Genomic DNA, 19997 nt, shown 5'->3' on the forward strand with positions numbered 1-19997 from the left:
AAAAAAATGAAGAAATGGTGTCGAAATTCAAATATAAGAGGTCTTGAATCAGAATTACGAGCCAGTTACTTGATTATGAGGTGTAACTGAAGTATTATGAGGTAACTAGTCAAGAGTGTGAGGTGTTAAATCAGAGAAGTCTTAAATATAAGTTTAGAGGTCTGAATTCAAAAATACTGAACTGCAACATATCTGTAGGTTCTCATTCATCCAGGTCATGGTTATCCAGAGTAGTTTAAATCAATCCACAGTTCCTTGAAGATGTTTCACCTCTCATCCAAGAGGCTTCTTCAGTTCTGGTAGTGGTTGGTGTTGCCTCATCCTTAAAACCTCTGTGAAGTGTGTCCAGGGCTTTTATTCCATTGACCGATACCAAAACTCATCTGACTACTCAACGATGGTCGTTGTATCGGTGGGGGTCGTTGAAACTGAACTGCAACTCATATCTATTGGGTTGAAGACAAGAAAGTAGGTTGATTTTTTTTTCCTATGCAAAAATTGAACGTTGCAGTATTAACTAGTAATTTCTTATTTACTAGCTCATACATGTTCTTTAATAACTGTATTTGTACAGCAGTTTTCAGAAGAAAGGTTATGGATTTTGGCTGTTTTCCCCTCAACTAGACTCTTTTGGTAGCTATCCACAAGTTTCTGGTTGTATCTTTGACCCTTTGCTTGGCCGAATCGATACAATTCAACTAAATTTGTTGGCTTTCTGACACAGACTTGTTTCTTCAGGTCTGTCCACAAGTTCTTGATGGGATTTAAGTCATTTTGGCCAGTCTAAAACTTTAATTCCAGCCTGATTTTGTCATCTTTATACCACTTTTGATGTTTATTTTGAGTCATTATCTTGATGGAACCCAACTGTGTCCAACGACTCGACCTTGTGTCTGAAGATTTCAGGGTTTCCAGAAGAATGTGGAGGCATTTGGTCTTTTTTCTATATTCCATCTTCTTTGTGTAAAGCAGCCCCAGAGCATGATGCTGCCACCACCATGCCTGATGGTAGGATTGGTGTGAAGGCCTCACCTCATCTACTCCAAGCATATTTCTGGTCATTGTGGCCGAATAGCTCATTTTTTGTTTAATCTGACCACAAAATTCTCCTCCAGAAGGTCTTTTCTGTTCCATGTGATCAGCAGCAAACTTCAGTCGAGCCTTAAGATGCTGCCTCTGGAGGAAGATCTGCTTTTAACGGATTCTTGGTTGACTCTTGACCATCCTGACAAATTGTCTCTCCATAGCAGGTAATAAGTTGTTCTCTTCCTGATCACAGCAGTAACACAACTGTATCATGGACTTCATACTTACAATTGTTTACAGAGATGGTTTTGGGATGTGTGTCCGGTTTGAAATGGTTTTAAGTGACTTTGACTAAGATTCTGGCTATTTTAACATGTTACGCAAAATGTTTGACTTAGTAAATCTTGATAAATATCATTACTGACATAGAAATAGCACATTTTTTGATCTAATATGACAACATTTTTGACTTAGTGTCATAAATGTTAGAAATTATGAGGTAATGAATAATTTTCAAGACTTTCAGTTAAAAATCCTGACGGCATTTTCAAAATAAAAGCGGATTTGTTACCAAAATAATGTTTGTTTTATTGCTGTGTATATAACTGGATTTTAAAGATTTTTCTGTTAAAATGAGTGCAAAAAATACACTTTTATGATCAAATCCATCATTTTACACAAGTGTATGTGAAATAGAACTGCTGGATGTGCTTATGTAGCCGAATATGTTGTGTGCTTTTTTTTAACCAAGTCAACTCTTTATATGTAATGTTTGAATTATTTTTTAATTAGGTTTGGAGGGAATGAGGGCAATTTTAAAATAGAAAAACTTAAAATCCTACAGTGTAGACCCAGATATGACAATTTTAACATGTTACATCACATGATTGACTTGTTAAATCAGCACATTTTTGATCTAATGTGACATTTTTGACTCGCTGTAAAAATATCGAGGAATTTTCAAGACTTTCAGATAAAAATCCTGATGGTACCTTCAAAATAAAAGCAGATTTGTTACCAAAATAAAATGCAAGACCTGTTGTTTGTTTTGCTGCTATATATATAGCTGGATTTGCTTGTTTTCTTTGTCATAGTGAGTGCAAAAAATGCACTTTTACACTCAAATCTATGTATTTTACGCAAATGGATCTGAAATTAAAGTTCTGGATGTGCGTGTTGGACAGAATTCGGTGTCTTTAGTAACCAACAGTGCTGCTTCTCTCCCACCAGCGGCTCCATCAGCTGTGAGGAAGCCTCTGAGGCAGATATGATGTAATCACAGGGAGGCAGAGCCGGAGAACAGCCGCACAGAGCCGACGGACGGACTCACCGAGCGGACGCATCTCGGCTGCTCGTGGCCACTTTCTGATCCGGGGTTTGGTTCGGAGGAGTCATGTCGGGGAGCTTCGGGCTGGATGGTGGCCAGCAGCTGGAGGAGGAGCGGCACCGGCCGGGGATGCTGCTGGTGAGCCGCTTCCATCAGCTGTAATTACCCACCGTGGCCCAGGAGTCCTCTCCCGCAGCTGCTCCATCATCCTCCGCGTAAAAATGGCCCGCACTCCGCCTCCGCCGTCGACATTGGTGCTTCAGAACAGGAGGCTTCGCGTCTCTCCACGTTTATGTAGGCCCCTTCCCCCCCCCCCCCCCCTTTCTTCGCTTCTGGATCACACTATCACAAATGATCTGATGTTTTGATTAATTTCGCCTCCCGCCAGCATCGATTTTTTTTGTTTTTTTTTCCAGGAGATAATTTCCGGAGATGGGCCGCTGCAGCCAGCTCTGCCCCGCCGGGATCTGAGGCTTCTTTCTCCGCCGTGATGCCCCTGCATGTGGCGTCCTTCTAAAGCCGGAGTTGTCAAGTTTCTGTGGACGTTTTCCAGGGTTTTACGCGCAGAGCCGTGCGTCCATGTCGTGTGCGCCCTGCGGGGGGAAGAGCAGCCAGCGAGCCTCCAGCACAAGTCTGCCCGCCCCTGCTGCTGCCGCCGTCCGCCCTGTGGCCCCGTGACTTCCCCGGGGTGTAGAGGTCCGTCCTGTCCTGCTCAGGTTTAAACCATGGCCAATGAACCTGTCATCCTTAACGTGTATGATATGGTAAGCCACTTTTATTGTCCTCGTTGAAGAGAATCAACCCACTTGTTCACTTCACAGCTATTGTCCAATGGAAAAAAACAGTCACTATTGCAAGTCTATATAAATAAATTCACGTTATTTCAATATTTTCACCACTTTACTATACTAAAACAGCATATTTTTGCCTGTAATTTGGTGAGGCTCAGTCACACCCTCCCTCAAAGATTTACTGCAACACTAAGTGAAGAAGAGGCTGCCTGTGTGTTCAGTGTGTGGCCTCATCTGGTTCACTGCAGACATGCATTGTGTTGCAAAGCATAAATGTAGGCTTCATCTAGCTGGACAAGTTACCGTCTGGTGACATTTTGAGCATGTGTCAAAAATGAGATTTATTAAGATTTACTAAGTCACACTTGGCATGTATTATAAGTCCAAATTTTAAGTTAAAACTCTTGTTTACTGTTTCAAAACTGACATTAACTTATTAAAATGAAGTTTTCAGAGTTATTAAACCAAAATAGTGAAATAAATTTGCCAATAAATGGAAATATTGACTCATTATCTTTGCTTAATTATGTAGTTTTAAGTCAAAAATGGGAAAATTCCATTTTATACTCCACACAGGAGGCTCCCTCAGTCATTAATTATGCAATAATGAATCAAAAATATATGAGAATTTAATTTTACTGCAAAGAATGAGATTTATTAAGATTCACTAAGTCATACTTGTCATGTATTTCAACAAAACTGTCAGATATTGAGTAAATATTTTAAGATATTAAGGTAAAACTTGTGATTCACTGTTTCAAATTTGAGATTAACTCATTAAAATTAATAGTTAAGAGAATTCAGAGTCATTCAACCAAAAATAACGAAATAAGTTTGACAGCAAGAATTATTTTTGTGTCATTATTTTTCTCTAATTATGCAATTTTGAGTCATGAATGGGAAGAATTCCGTTCTATACTCCACACAAGAGACTCCCTCAACCCTTTGACCTCCATCACTGTTCCTTCAGTTCATGGGACACGAACACACGTTTACACGAACACACATTTACACAAACACACGTTTACACGAACACACATTTACACAAACAAAAGTTTACACAAACACACATTTACACAACCACACGTTTACACGAACACACATTTACACAAACACACGTTTACACAAACACACGTTTACACAAACACGTTTACACAAACACGTTTACACAAACACGTTTACACAAACACACGTTTACACGAACACACGTTTACACGAACACACGTTTACACGAACACACGTTTACACGAACACACGTTTACACGAACACATTTACACGAACACACGTTTACACAAACACACGTTTACACAAGCACGTTTACACGAACACACGTTTACACAAACACACGTTTACACGAACACACGTTTACACAAACACACATTTACACAAACACACGTTTACACAAACACACGTTTACACAAGCACGTTTACACGAACACACGTTTACACAAACACGTTTACACGAACACACGTTTACACAAACACACATTTACACAAACACGTTGACACAAACACACGTTTACACGAACACACGTTTACACGAACACACGTTTACACGAACACACGTTTACACGAACACACGTTTACACAAACACGTTTACACGAACACACGTTTACACAAACACACATTTACACAAACACGTTGACACAAACACACGTTTACACGAACACACATTTACACAAACACACGTTTACACGAACACACATTTACACAAACAAAAGTTTACACAAACACATTTACACAAACACACATTTACACAACCACACATTTACACAAACACACGTTTACACGAACACACGTCTACACAAACACACATTTACACAAACACACGTTTACACAAACACACGTTTACACAAACACACGTTTACACAAACACACATTTACACAAACACGTTTACACAAACGCACGTTGACACAAACGCACGTTTACACGAACACACGTTTACACAAACACACATTTACACAAACACGTTGACACAAACACACGTTTACACGAACACACATTTACACAAACACACGTTTACACGAACACACATTTACACAAACAAAAGTTTACACAAACACATTTACACAAACACACATTTACACAACCACACATTTACACAAACACACGTTTACACGAACACACGTCTACACGAACACACGTCTACACAAACACACGTCTACACAAACACACATTTACACAAACACACGTTTACACAAACACACGTTTACACAAACACACATTTACACAAACACGTTTACACAAACACACATTTACACAAACACGTTTACACAAACACACGTTTACACAAACACACGTTTACACAAACGCACGTTTACACAAACGCACGTTTACACAAACACGTTTACACAAACGCACGTTGACACAAACGCACGTTTACACGAACGCACGTTTACACGAACGCACGTTTACACAAACGCACGTTTACACAAACACACATTTACACAAACACACGTTTACACAAACACGTTGACACAAACGCACGTTTACACAAACGCACGTTTACACGAACGCACGTTTACACGAACACACGTTAACACGAACACACGTTTACACAAACACACGTTTACACAAACACACATTTACACAAACACACGTTTACACAAACACACATTTACACAAACGCACGTTTACACAAACGCACGTTTACACAAACGCACGTTTACACAAACGCACGTTTACACAAACGCACGTTGACACAAACACACGTTTACACAAACGCACGTTGACACAAACACACATTTACACAAACACACGTTTACACAAACACACGTTTACACAAACACGTTTACACAAACAGCAGAAAAGAACAACAGTCTTCATTCAGATTCCAGCTCTCACACTGAACTGCTGAACAGCTTCTGTCTGGATATTCTTCCTCATGTCGCCACAGAATTAATCCCCATTTTCACTCATTAGAAGTGTAATAAATGATTTATAATAAACTATTATATATTTCAGCAGAATAAACTAGTGGTTTTTGTGACAGATTATTTATTAACAAGCACCTTTAGCTCAAAGTCTACTTCATGACTTCTTCATAACCCCATTAAAGTGTTACTAGGCTGAATGTCCTATTTTAATTGGACTTATTTACATACTTAGGGGGCATAGATTTAGCATCAAACCATTCAACCTTTTGCATTTTAGTGAATGTTTATGCACCAATTCGTGTCTTTCCTGCATCAATTTATGGTCTAAATGTCTAAGTTAATGTAAAAGAAAACACCAAACGACATAAAATAATAAGAATAATAAGAAAAGGCCTCAAATGAGTTCATATTTTAAGTATGACAGTGTTCCCCTTTTTATTTGAATTATTTATGTACTTCTTTTGTCTTGGGCATAGATTTAGCATCAAACCATTCAATCTTTTGCATTTTAATGGATTTTTATGCAGCAATTTGTGCATTTTCTGTGACATTTGATAGATAAAATGTCTAAGATTAAACGTACAGGATTAATTAGACTGTTGAGTTGATAGTTAAAGCAATGAAGTGTTAGAAAATTGAATTTTGTATTTTTCTTTTACGTGTTCATGTACTTTTTATGTTGGGCATAAATTTAGCTTCAACCACTTATTTTTTGGTCAAATTTTTTGCCCCAATTTGTGTGTTTCTGCATCAATTAACACTGGAAATATCTTTATTTACGCAACAGAAGACAAGAAATTACATAAAATAGGACAGAAAATGAGAGAATCTCCTCAGTTGAGTTGATTTATGAAGTGTCACAAAACCAAATCCCTCCATTTTCTTTAAATATTTCTACAAGTGCTGTGATTTCCAAGCTTTCATAACTTCCTCCACATTTCGAGAAGTTGCACAAAACAATACAAACTCACAGTTTGTGCAGGGATCACCAGAAATCAGACAAATGCAGCGACTAACCCTAACATTAAACCAGATGCACTGGTGCCTCCCAGACGAGGACCCCAGGAGCAGCAGCTGCTCAAACAGCTGATTAAAATCCAGCGTTGCTCCGTCCTGCCGCCGACTTAACGGGTCACAGGGAGGTTGTCGAACCGACAGAAAGTGATCCTGAGGTCAGAGTTAAATACTTTTAGCTGGAAATTAAACACAAGAACTGGAGAAAGAAGCAGCAGGAAGAGAGAGAGGATCAGTCGATGTGAGATCAATGTTGTGATGATTTCACAAAGACAAACGCTGAAGCTCATTTTTTGATCTGATTCCACTTAAAGGGAAGATTCTCTCCTTTCTTCCAGGAAGCTGAGGGCTTTCCTTGTTTGGTTTGAAGCTCCCATCTGTCCCAGAAACACGAGCCGAGGCTGTTGACACAAAGTAATGTGGTGCAAATGCTTTTATTGTATTACTGCAGCCCGGAAACGTGTTTCATTATTAATAGGGGACAGCTGGGCCAGTGCAGGTAGCTCTTAGCACGTTTTCTCAGGGGCGTCGGTGGGGGGAGTAGGGGACGCTGCATGAATTATCTCCATCCTGATGGTAAATTTTCCTCCCTTTTGTCCAGGGAGCGTTATTGATTGTAAATCTGTCGAGGTGTTTTGTGCACGGTGCATGCTGGGAAGTCTGAGTGAGACTTCCTAAATTAAAGCCACAATAACTGAACGTTTGCAGTAAAATGCAGGAGAAAAAGGGTTTCTAAAATGCTCTTAACCTTTATGTAAACACAAAGTCATTACAGAGAATAAGAAATTTCAAGTGTTCAGAAAAAAAACATGCAAAAAATAAGCAAAAATTTTCAAAATGACAAAATAAGCAGTAAAAAGGGACATTAAATACATTAGAAAGACTGTTTTTGACATTTTCACATATATTGGGAGCAGTTTAGTATATTTATGCTACATATTTGTAATTTTTCATTGATTTTATTTTTCTAAGTTTTCGACAACAATAAGTTTTCTTTATAATTTTTTAGGGCTGGACCCGAATATCCCGAATATCCGAATATTCGTTCGCTACGGCACTATCCGGATATTAATGTGGTATCTGAATGTCGGCCCCCCCCACTGCTGCCGTCGAATGTCACTGGGCGGAAAGAATATGCAGCATTATTGTCTTCCCTCCGCCTTCGGCCCACATCGGCTCGTCTCGTCCTGTGATCACATAAACATATACACACATGTCTATAACATATACACATATGTTGATGTGATCACCCCCTCCTCCCCCCAGACGAAAATCTCGGAGCTCGTCTCTTCCCTGCGCCTTCGGCCCATTTCGGCTCATCCCGCCGTGTTCTTCGGCTCATTTCGGCTCCTCCATTCGTGTTTGTGGCTGCCGCCTCTGAAGCCACGCTTCACTTCGTTGCATAAACACAAGACAAGATGCTGAAGACCGGTGTTTGGGAATTCTTCAGTTTAACTGAAGACTAAACGAGGGCAAAATGTGGACCCGGGAGACCAGACGAACGGATCCGACTATTCGGGCCGTCTCTGCTGCCACGCCGCCGCACGAACCACACAAATGGATCCGAATATTCCCCCCCCCCCCCCCCCCCCCCCCGTCCCCCCCCCCCGTCGGACGTTACGGGGTGGAACGAATATCCGGATATTCGTCTTTAATAGGGCCTGAATATTCAGGCCCTATAAATATTTTTATGTACAATTCAACAATTTTGCTTAAATTTTCCATCATGCCGTATCTGGTAAGGTCTGCATCTATCTCATTTGATTTATTTGTGTTTGTTATTATATTTTTGATAATTTAATATTCTTCATTAAACCAGTTTGATCATCAGACACTTGGTTTTGGTGAAAATTTATGGAATTTAATATACTTTATGTGTTTTCTACATCACTTTATGGCATTTTCACACATTATGGGGAATTTTTATGCACTGATTTTTCCCCTTGATAAATTCATGAAAATTTTTTTTATTTAAGAAACAGAAGACACAAAATGTACAAGAAATAATTAAAACAGTTAGAGAAATGTCTCATTTGAACATTAAAAAAACAAAAAATACACATGATCATTTGTAAAATTAAGGTTAAAATTTGTATTTTATCCGTGCAAAAACACTGTATTTTTATCAGATGGTTATATTTTTCATGATTTTTAAAAAATAGTTTGTTTTTGATTAACTATCTACCAGAATAGTAAAGCATTTTATTAATAAATGAATGAATGAATGTTTTATTGTTTTATTTCGGACACGAGGGGAAAAAAGCCATAATAATAAAATATTCAAAACAACAACAAAACAAACATACCAAAGCAAACCAAAAAATAATACCTCCACTTATCCACATTTTTTCTACATTTATTCAGATTTTTGTTCTAGTGTTTGCTAACGAACCCCCTGCTTCATATTTACTATACAGACTCAACATAGTGGCATCAGGAAGGAGCGTATTTCCAAAAACGGCCAAAATTTGAAACTGTTCTTCTAACAGAAAACAATATGTGAAGTGCATTCTTATTTAGCAATCTTCTATTAGTAGTAGTCATAGCTTTATTGTTATTATATTAACAATAAAACAAAATTGTACTATAAAAAAACAACAAAAAAGCTGCTTAAGGCAAACAAGACATGAGACTTGAATAAATGCAGTGTGAAAATAGAACATAAAAATGCAAATACTGACTGACAGCAGCAATGTCTGAAGCAGTGGGTCGTGTTTAAACAATTTCACAGCTTTCATGGTTAAATATTGCACAGTTACTCCTGTATTAGACTGTATAATCTGCTTTATTTATAATGACAGCGCCGTTTATGTTTGTTTTTTCTGTGTCTCCCCGTTACTCTGCAGTACTGGATCAACGAATACACTTCCAATCTGGGAATTGGAGTCTTCCACTCAGGCATCGAGATTTACGGCCGAGGTAAGATGGAGCTCCTTCCTTTCTCTGAAGCCTCCTCAGAGTTCGTGTCGAACTCGGACCCGAATGTCTGATCGCCGTCTGCTTTCGTGGACGAAGTGTGGTTTTAAAAATGGAACGTGGAGTTGAGCTCCTAATAACGTGACCCCGTTTCTCTGGGTTGAATCACCACTGAGTCAGAGTGTGTGTGTGTGTGTGTGTGTGTGTGTGTGTGTGTGTGTGTGTGTGTGTGTGTGTGTGTGTGTGTGTGTGTGTGTGTGTGTGTGTGTGGTTTGAAAATAGAGGCAGAAACCAGCGTGAAACTGGATCACTGGGAATCCATTATGCCCTTCAAACTAGAAATATTGGCTCCGCGCGCCAAGAAATATGACGATAGTGAAAGTACGCTCCGTATGAGGCCAACAAATCGCTCCTTTTGTTGAATTTCTGTGTAATATCCTGAGTTTGCAGCCTATTTTTGCATCATGACCCATAACTTTAGTCATATTGAAGTTAATATAGCGTTGCTGACAGGACAGAAACCAGAAATCTCACCGTTTTGAAAGCTTACACTGCAAAATATGGCAATAAAAGCACCTGAATCCATCTTTTGGACAGAATATCTGCACATTTTTACATTATGTGACTGTGATAATAATAAAAGAGTGATGATCAGGCATTTTCAGGATGTTTTTGAAGGAGTTTCACATACTTTTACGATAAATATGCACCATTTGAGTTACTTTACTACATCGCAGTGGTTAGTATTACGTTTTACGCCACAGATCTAGTTACTAGTTTGCTTATGGATTCAAATTTTACTGAAATAACATTAACAAAATGATGCGCAGTGGTATAAAAACTCATAAAAGAAGTAGAATAGCACAGCATTGAGATTCTGCTCACACAGTCATGTATCAAAAATGATAATTTGATAATAAAGTAGCACTTACATGAGCTGTTCTGCTCCATAAAGAGTGTCTTTATTACTATTTTAATGACATTTTGCAGACATTTATATCTTGTACCTGTCGCAGAGTATTGCTCCTTTTGCTTAACTAATGTAGTAAAACTGCTATGTTTAAATCAGTGATGAAAACAGGAATCAGCTCCTCTATTTAACCCTAAGATGCTCCACTGATTGGACCCTACACTCTTTGATAAGTGGGTCAAAAATGACCCATATAAGAATCAATGTGTTTTTATGCCATTTTTGTCATTTTGGTTTAGAATATTGATTTGAATTATTGTTTGTATCATATTTTTGTCCAAACAAGAATGATTTTATTTGAAATATGTTTCTTTTTCACTATTTTAAAAAACATTTTGCCAGTTGAAAAAGAAGAATATTACTCAGAACAGCAATACAAGAATGCCAACATCTACTTTGTTGACATTTTTCCACTCTTTTCCTCCTAGTTTGTGCACTTCATCACCTGTTTTATGACATTATCAGTGATAAAGAGCTTGGGGTAGTAATACAAATGTTACAATTTCTTTAAAAGTGTAAAAGTCAACTTAAAAATTTAAATGGAATGACATTAAAAACATGTTTTTTGACTAATAGCTGGAAAATGAAACGATAAAAACTTTTCATGGCAAGGATATTGAAAGAAAACAACCTCAACGGGTCATTTTTGACCCACTTACGCATCTAAGGTTTAAGTAAAACTAATAACACTGCAAGAATAAAACAGTGATACGCCATTAAAAGAAGAGGTGGAAGAAGTTCGTAGATTTTTAGTAAAAGTAGCAACTCCATAGTGTACAAGTCCTCTGTTACTAGTAAAAGTCATGCTTTAAATATTTTACTCACATAAAAGTACGAAAAGTTTCAGCATCAAAATATGGAACAAAGAGTAAACGTGTTCATGATGGGAAATGAGATGCTCCAGAATAATCTATATTATCTTGTTTTATTATCATTTTTCAGTCAGTGTATTTATTACTTTAATACTGAAGCTGTAAAAGGTGATTTAGCTGCTTAATTTAGCGAATCTGCTGCTTTAGGGATCAGTGAAATTTTATCTGAATTTATATTATTACATCAGTATTAATCACATTTTCTGTTACAAAATATTCCCTTTTTTTACCATGTTAACATACGCATATATTGTTTTTATATGCTGAAACATCATGAGCACAATAAGCCTTGAAACTACAGTGTACTGATGACCATCTCAAAAACACAGATTCAGATTTACAGGGTTTCATATGTCACAAACCTAAAGAACCAATCGCGTCACGTTGCAGGTTTGGGCTTCCTGTATCATTATTCTTCTCCAGAATTGTTTTCAACATGTGTGGCAGAATTATTTCATTATTAAAACTTACCTCTGTGTAACGCAAAGTAGTTTCACGGTGTTTGAAAAGAGTTGTAGGTGAGCTGGTGTGCTCGAGCTGCAACTAGTGGTGGAACATTTGAGCGGAAAATGAGACATTCTAGATGAAGAAATGGTGTAGAAGTCATCTAGAGGCAGAAAGGGATCATTTTCGAGGACAAAAGCCTACAATTTTAATACACAGAGATGAGTGTTTTTGGGTTAAATCGACAGCTGGAGAGCGACTTTGAACTAAATCTGCAAAGTAATGAGTAAATATACTTGTCAAATAAATGACGTGAAGTAAAAACTACAATATTTCCTCCTGAAATGTAGTAGAGTGGAGATATAAAGTAACAGAAATAGGAAAATACCCACCCAAAAAAATGTGCTTAAAGTGAAAATCCTGCATTGAAAATATCACCAAAGAAAAATATAACATTATATATGTAGTATTTATATTTTATAATATAATATTGTGTCATAAAATGTACTTAAAGTATAGAAAAATTACCTCTGTGAATGTTATACTACTCTAAATGTAGTATTTTATCATGCTAGTTGGCTTAACTCCTTTATTTATGCGCTGTTGGAGAATTGAATCTGTCAAAATGAGTCTTATTATATCGATTTCCTTCTATGTTTTATGTGTAAAAGGTTAATTTATTAAGTAATTAGTGAGAAAATGAAGCAAAAAGTAGACTATTTAGTAAAGCGCATCAAAATACAATAGCATTCTAAGAACAGCGCATGCGTCAGTACACTTCTTTATAGCAAAATTCTTGTAAATTTTACATACGAAGCACGAATTACTGCTTCATCATATTATTGACCACATTGCTTTGTCCATCTACTTCATCTTTGAGTGCTTCTTCCTCCTCTGCAGCACATCTGCTGCTCAGTGCTGCTCCAGTCAGAATGAATGTGAAGTTTAATAGTGAACTATTTAAGTCTGAGCTGCTCCCCCGGCGTTCATCACTGTTTTCCATTACACCGCTGTAAACGCAGCACAGAGGCCTGCAATCAGCCTAATGATTTAAGCACGGCGTGTCAGTGATTAATCGCCTGCTTCTGTGTAATTACAGCCTCCAGTCGAGGCGCTAACCTGTGTTTTTTTGCGTCGTCTGTCCCCTGCAGAATTTGCATACGGCGGCCATCCGTACCCTTTCAGCGGCATCTTTGAAATCAACCCCGGAAATGCCGCCGAACTGGGAGAGACGTTCAAATTCAAGTGAGCCTCGCCCCCATTTCTGCAAACAGAGCGCTGCCATGCAGTTTTAAGTGCCGCTGATATAACTCTGTGTGTTTTTTTTAAACAGGGAGGCCATTGTTTTGGGCACCACGGACTTCACAGAGGAGGACATAGATAAAATCATGGAGGAGCTCGGTAAAGAGTTCAAAGGGAACGCCTACCATCTAATGCACAAAAACTGCAACCACTTCTCCTCCTCGCTGTCTGAGGTCAGTCTCGTACGCCGTCGTTCCTCCAGGGCCGAGCAGCAGCTATAAATACACAAAAAGATCCTGTTACACAGAAGTTTGTACACAGCAGCGTATTTAAAGGGCCACGCCAACAAATTTATACATGAAGGTCAGTGAAGGCATCATGAGGAGATGTCTCAGGTCAGGAAACATCATCGCAGTTGTTCAGCTCGTTCTTCCAGGCAACTAAATGAGCAAAACTGCAGCGTCAGCAGCACACCATTTAGATCCAGGCGGAAACATCTCAACAGCCATTGATTGATTTCCATTACATTTATTACAGTCAGGATGAATCCAGCAGGACAGGAACTAGAAGCGACTGCTAACATAAACATTAAACAACCAAGACGAACTTTTTCTTTACTTCAAGTTTAAATGAACACAAACACATTTGTATAATGGTTAATTTATATGTAATACCTTCCCTTTTGACAATAAATGTGACAGTTGCACAGATATAAACACAGTAAAACAAGTTTAACTTTGTTCATACTTAAAGATTTTAAGTTACACAAACAAAGAAATGAAAATTTAATGGAGATTTGTCTGATGTTTAACAGCCTTCTGAACCCCAAAACCCACTTACGAGTTTTCCTTAAATTTACATCATTTATCGGAGCCAGAAACTGTAAAAACAGAAGGAATCATGGGATTTTCTACTTTTCTAAGACTTCATGAACTGATTGTGTGACATTTGGTTCCATTGTGAAAATTTGCTAAATCTAAGCTCAGAAATGTGATATTTTATCAAAATAATGTAATTCTAAATGTTTCATCTTCTATTTTAGTCAACCAGTTCTAATTAATCTCTGAAATCTGAGTGCACTTTATTTATCTAGTCTGCACATTTTTTGTTTTACTAAACTCGATGAATTTAATTTTATTCTGCTATACTTTGTATTTAAGTTTTTATTATTGTCTTTTGTTAGTTAAATACTAGATTGCTCATTGTTCTTTTGTCATTTTGTGTCTCATTTTTGTAATATTTTGTCTTGTTTTTGTTGTTTTTTTTTCTGGCTTTTGTCATTTGTCTCATGTTTTTGTCATTTTGTTTCTGGTTTTTGCCATTTTGTGTTTCCTTTTTGGTGTCACTTGTGTTTTTTGTCTTATTTTTGTCACCTTGTGTTTGGCTTTATTCATTGTTGGTGTGCCATTTTTTTTGTTTTGTGTTTTTTGTCTGGTTTTGTCGTTTGTCCGTTTGTTTTGTTGCTTTGTAGCTTGTTGTCAAATTTTGTCTCTTTTTTGTTTCGTTTCGTGTTGTTTTTCTCATTTTTTGTCATTTTGTGTCTTGTTTTTGTAATATTGCATCTCATTTGTGTAATATTTAGTCTTCTTTTTGTTGTTTTTTGTCTTTTTTGTCTAACTTTTGCCTTTTTGATGATAAAGTAAAACAGTATATCATTCAGTTCCAGACACCTGTGAGTAAATGTTGTGTTTCTTTGTTGACACTCTGTGATCTGTAAGTTGTAATGTATAAATGACAAACAGAGGCAGAATGTTGATGAAACTGAACTGATTTTTCTTAAGAAATGTCAGGTTGTTCATGATATTTTGTAAGATGATAATTCCTTAAATGTGAATATTTTTACGCTAAAAGAAAGGGAACATTCTAAATTGTAGTTATTTCTAGGTTATTATGCTGTGATTTTACTGATCCGGCCCACTTGAGATCAAACTGGGCTGAATGTGACCCCTAAACTAAGAGAGACCTAACCCTAACCCTAACCCATCTCACGTCATTATTTATTCTGCTTTTGTTCAGTTGCTGTGCGGACGGGAAATCCCTCGCTGGGTCAACAGACTGGCCTACTTCAGCTCCTGCATCCCCTTCCTGCAGAGCTGCCTGCCCAAGGAGTGGCTAACACCGGCCGCCCTGCAGAGCCACATCAGCCTCGGCCTGCACAAAGAGGAGCAGAACGAGTCGAGCGACGAGGACCCTTCGTCGCCGTCCGGAGCCGCCGCCGCCGGCTCGGGCTCCTCCCACAGCTGCCGCCACACCAGAGTGTGAACTGCCCCCACACATGCACTGACCTCCAGGCCTTCCTGCCACCGCTGCTGGCATCAGTAGGCTCGAACAACCACCTGACCTCATGCTGTTTGTCCTCTGAGTAAAGAGGCAGGAAAACGAAGAGAAGAGCTGCTGCCAGAGACGTTCAGAGCTGCAGAAACTCGGCTTTTCCTCTCAGACGACGAGATGATGGAGGCAAACTTTCACCTGAGCCACGAAGGGCGGCTTAGACTTTGACCACTTGTAGATCTGAAGTTTGTAGTACGTTATTATTAGTCTTTTTCCACAAACTTTTAAACCTTTGTCAGCCTTGTTCCCTGCCCTGCCTTCAGAGCTGCTTTTGTAGAAGTAGACACCTGATAGTGACATTACCAGGAAAACTGCTAATCTGCTCAATTTCAACAAGTTCTCGTTCAATAACCTCTATGTGGCCTTCAGTTGATACGTTGGCTCTGCTTTCTTTGTGTGGAACTTTTTCTTTGGCCGTTTTAGAGGGTTGACAGGTTAAAGATTGTTCCCTAAGGTTGCATGTTGAAAGAATTTGACAAAACGTCTATTTAAGCTGAGACGACTCTAATCATCAAGCATTTCTTCTCCTTTTCCTTTCCTTTCTTTCAATCGGGGCTCGTTTTAAACAACAAACCGGCGTAACCAGTTCATAGACGGTTGTAAACAATCAAGGGCAAATACTGTTTGGTTTAAACTGTTCATTCAGCCTCGGGCAGCCCAGTGAACATCTCAGAGCCACAAAGAAAAGTCAAGCTGCTACTCTGACAAACACTGACTTTGTGACCCTCTTTTGTCTACACTTTTATATCTAAGTGATCTTTATATTATAATGGTGCGATAACTTCCAGGACGTCTAAACACGAGCTGCCATGAGACAGAAGAGCAGAATTCAGAGTTCTCGTTTAAGTCCTTGAAGATTTTTTTGGGAAATGCACTTATCTACTTTCTTGATGAGAGTTAGATGAGAAGATCAGGTTTAGTGCCGAAACAGTAAACTCGAAGCTATAGCCAGTTAACCTAGCTTAGCCTAGCTTAGCCTAGCTTAGCCTGACTCTGACACCTACCAGCACCTTCACCGTTTAACACGTGATATCATACTTGTTTAATCTGTATGAAAACTGAGACGAAAAATGCATTTTATGGGGGATCAAGTTGCAGAGTAGTGGCCAGATCTATTTTCACAGTGCTGTGTAAGCTATAGAGAATGGTCTGACTGCACCTCATTATAATCCTGCTATAGGGAGTACAAAAACGCTCAGGCATGGTTGAATATCTCTTTGAACCAATCACAATGGTATTGAGGGGTGCCAAGCCCAGGATGCAGCAGTGATGCCCCTACAAAATAGAATCGTTTTGGTGGAAGCAAACCAAGCAAGCATGCCTCATTTCTTCTAAATCTGTCAATTTCAATGTTTAGGTTGCTGCTCAGAGGTTGTTGTTGTTTCCTGTAGTTAACCCATAAGAACCCAGACCCATTTTTCCTTAAAAGACTTAATGAGTTAAGGTCAGACATAAAGCTTTACAAGGAAGAGACTGGGACACTCTTGTTACACTGGTGTCACCGTGGGTTCTTATGGGTTAAGGAGATTTTGAAAACAGATACAAGCAGATAGCAGAACGAGAAGAGAATGCTGTGTAAAATGTTTGGCAGTAATGGCCGACTTTCACCCCATTTTCAACGCTCCGTGTCCAGTCAACCAGAACTACATTCATTCTAATGGGAACCTTCATGATCTCAGATGTGCTGAAGAAACTCCTTCTGTTTCTTCCAGTTTGTATCTTACCTGGAATATGTTGAATAATTTAAACTTTTATGGTGGATTTCAGACATAGCAATTCATATGCTTTGTCACTAAATATTTAGCAAAACTGGCTTCACACCTGGCAGGCAAACCGCCTAACTCATTTCTAATTTTCATTCCTAACCTTTTCTATACATCCCTGCTCCTGGTTTTGACACAGTAGTGCTCCATGTGAATTTTCCATTAAATGAATGATTAAAAAAATGATAAAATTCTTCCGTGGCTGCAGGCAATTGTCCAACCACCATTTCCAACAAGGTGTTCACCCCGTTTCAACATGACTTTGTGTTTGTATGCGAGTCAAACGGAACCAGAACTCCAGTTATTCCCACTGGAGCCTCCGTGATCTCTGATGTGTTTTTCAAGCTGTTTCTTTCTATGTCTGGTATTTGCCTCGAGTAAATGAAAAACTTAAGAGCAACCGCACTGTGTGTCCGAAAGAAATGCATTTCCTCATGTCGAACAGTAAGGGGGTAGTGTAGATACCAGGTACAACTGTAGGCATTAAACAAAACTGTGCATAAACGAGGCGTCTACATAGCTCTGTGTACAATCAGCTGGAACTTATTCATATGGGAATCTCTGTGATCACCAATATGTTCACTAAACTCCTCCTTCTGTTTGTTGCCTTAAATATGTTGAAAATTTAAAAGTTTTGCAGTGGATTTCGCAGAGACTGCACTGTGCGCCAGAAGGAAGTGCTTTTCTTTCCATTAAACACTAGATTATTGAAATGAGGCGTTATAAATTTAAATTTACTTTAAATCCAGTGAGTCGGACTAGCTGTGCAGTAATGGAGACTTCTGGAAGCCAAGAAGTAGTCCACTTTTTGCGCTTTCGTTTAATGTAAGCCATATGAAAACATGGTAGATTCCCAAGTGCTTCAGTCGAGTAAAACTGAACCTGATGTTTTGGTTCTTGAAGACTTTTCACCTCTTCGAGGCTTTTGAGGTCTAACTGACTGTGGGGAATTCCAGGTATTTATTCTCACCTCCAAATCGCATTACTAACAGCCTGTTGCCGACCGAAGACTCTGTGCCTCGAGATGTAAATGGTTGTGAAACATTCAAGGAAGGGATCTCAGGACTGATAAGTGGCATTGTAGACTTCTCTTCCTTTTAAGAGACAACAGTTCTGGTTAAACATAAATGGCTTTCTTCACTCCTATGGAAGGATCTCAATACTGCATTGTAAGTACCTGATAAGTGGTGTCATAGATTCCCTTCTGTTTCGAACTGGCTGTTCCAGTTTAGCATAGTTAACTTCCTTCACTCCTGGAAAGAGATGTAAGGACTGCTTTATAAGTACCTGATAAGTGGTGTTGTGGATTCTCTTCCTGTTTATAGATGGCTGTTCCAGTTAAACATAGATGACTTCCTTCTCTCTTGTCTTCTTTGTCCAGAAAGTGGACACCACTGTCGTCAAAAGCATGTCCAGTATCTTTTAGGTACAAGTTGACTGCTGAGGAGCTGGATCTCCTTAGCTGTACCATTCACCATGTGATTTGGAGACTCCTCATTAGTCGGTTAGAACTGAGAAAGCCTCTTGGATGAAGTCAAGAATCAAAAGTATGTCCAGTTGTGTTCGACTGAAGCACTCAGGATTACCTAACTGAGACTCTTCACAGACTTAAAGAGTTGTTAGGCAGTTTTTGTTACCACTGGACAGACCTTGGCTAGCTGTTTTACCCTGTTTCCAGTCTTAATGCTAAGCTAAGCTAGTCCATTGCGTACATAACAGTGGCAACAATCTCTCATCAAGAATAGAAAAGAGCATATTTCCCAAAATTTACAACTTTTCAATTAAGACCATAGTTTCATGTTTGATTTCTTTCATATTTACAGAAAACATTGGGAGGAGATTGTGTCAGACACTGGGTTTGTTGCAGTTCAAAGACCAGATTTGGAAAAAGGGAAAATGTGATCATATTTAGAGTACATGCCGGTAAACAATAACATTGACTGTTTTAACCTGCTGATTTTGTTGGTTCTTTGTTGTTGCTCGAATAGAAAGAGGCCACACCTGACTGTAATCTTTGCCCTCCTGCCGTAGTGTGTTGAAGGACAGCTGCCATTTCTCAGGAAGGAAATCACACAACTCGTAGTCGTGACCGCCACCTCATTCCTGCTTCATAAATGGGGTCAAAAGTGCAGATTATTCATTGTTCTCCATGTTCTTGAATAAGCTATTTCCTTATTTATTTCTTTTGACATTTCACCAAGGGTACTGTGTTCAGATTTTCGGTTTATTTTCAGTTTGAGGGGTCGGGCTGTACAGCGGTCAGTGTTACATGCTCAGAAGTCTCTGGCACTTTCTACCGAGCAGACCAGACAGGTATTTTTTTCTATCGTACTGTGTCAACCTAAACCTTGTATTTCCTTTTCCTAACCCGAGACAATTTCAAGAATGATGATAGTACTAGAATAAAGAGACGGAATACAAA

General features: G+C 38.7%; 1 protein-coding gene across 2 annotated transcripts; it reads left to right on the forward strand.

The window, feature by feature from the left end:
- The first annotated feature begins 24 nt into the window (after positions 1-24).
- On the forward strand, positions 25-19997 carry LOC110953222 (deubiquitinase DESI2). Of its 2 annotated transcripts, XM_022197107.2 has the most exons (7): positions 25-1250; positions 2257-2647; positions 2770-3117; positions 9884-9956; positions 13391-13484; positions 13573-13714; positions 15498-19997. In XM_022197107.2, the coding sequence occupies exons 3-7, from the start codon at positions 3079-3081 to the stop codon at positions 15741-15743; spliced, it is 594 nt and encodes a 197-aa protein (XP_022052799.1). In that variant the 5' UTR covers positions 25-1250; positions 2257-2647; positions 2770-3078; the 3' UTR covers positions 15744-19997. The 2 variants fall into 2 exon arrangements, with proteins under 2 accessions (XP_022052799.1, XP_051813385.1); XM_051957425.1 differs by lacking the exon at positions 25-1250 and having other exon boundaries at positions 2115-2647.

Source organism: Acanthochromis polyacanthus, chromosome 1, assembly GCF_021347895.1.
Source record: "Acanthochromis polyacanthus isolate Apoly-LR-REF ecotype Palm Island chromosome 1, KAUST_Apoly_ChrSc, whole genome shotgun sequence".
NCBI lineage: Eukaryota > Metazoa > Chordata > Actinopteri > Pomacentridae > Acanthochromis > Acanthochromis polyacanthus.

Coding starts and splice junctions, on each gene's coding strand:
- LOC110953222 (XM_022197107.2), top strand. CDS start 3,079: ATGGCCAATGAACCTGTCATCCTTAACGTGTATGATATG. Junction 3,118..9,883: donor TCCTTAACGTGTATGATATG/GTAAGCCACTTT, acceptor GTTACTCTGCAG/TACTGGATCAACGAATACAC. Junction 13,485..13,572: donor GGAGAGACGTTCAAATTCAA/GTGAGCCTCGCC, acceptor TTTTTTAAACAG/GGAGGCCATTGTTTTGGGCA.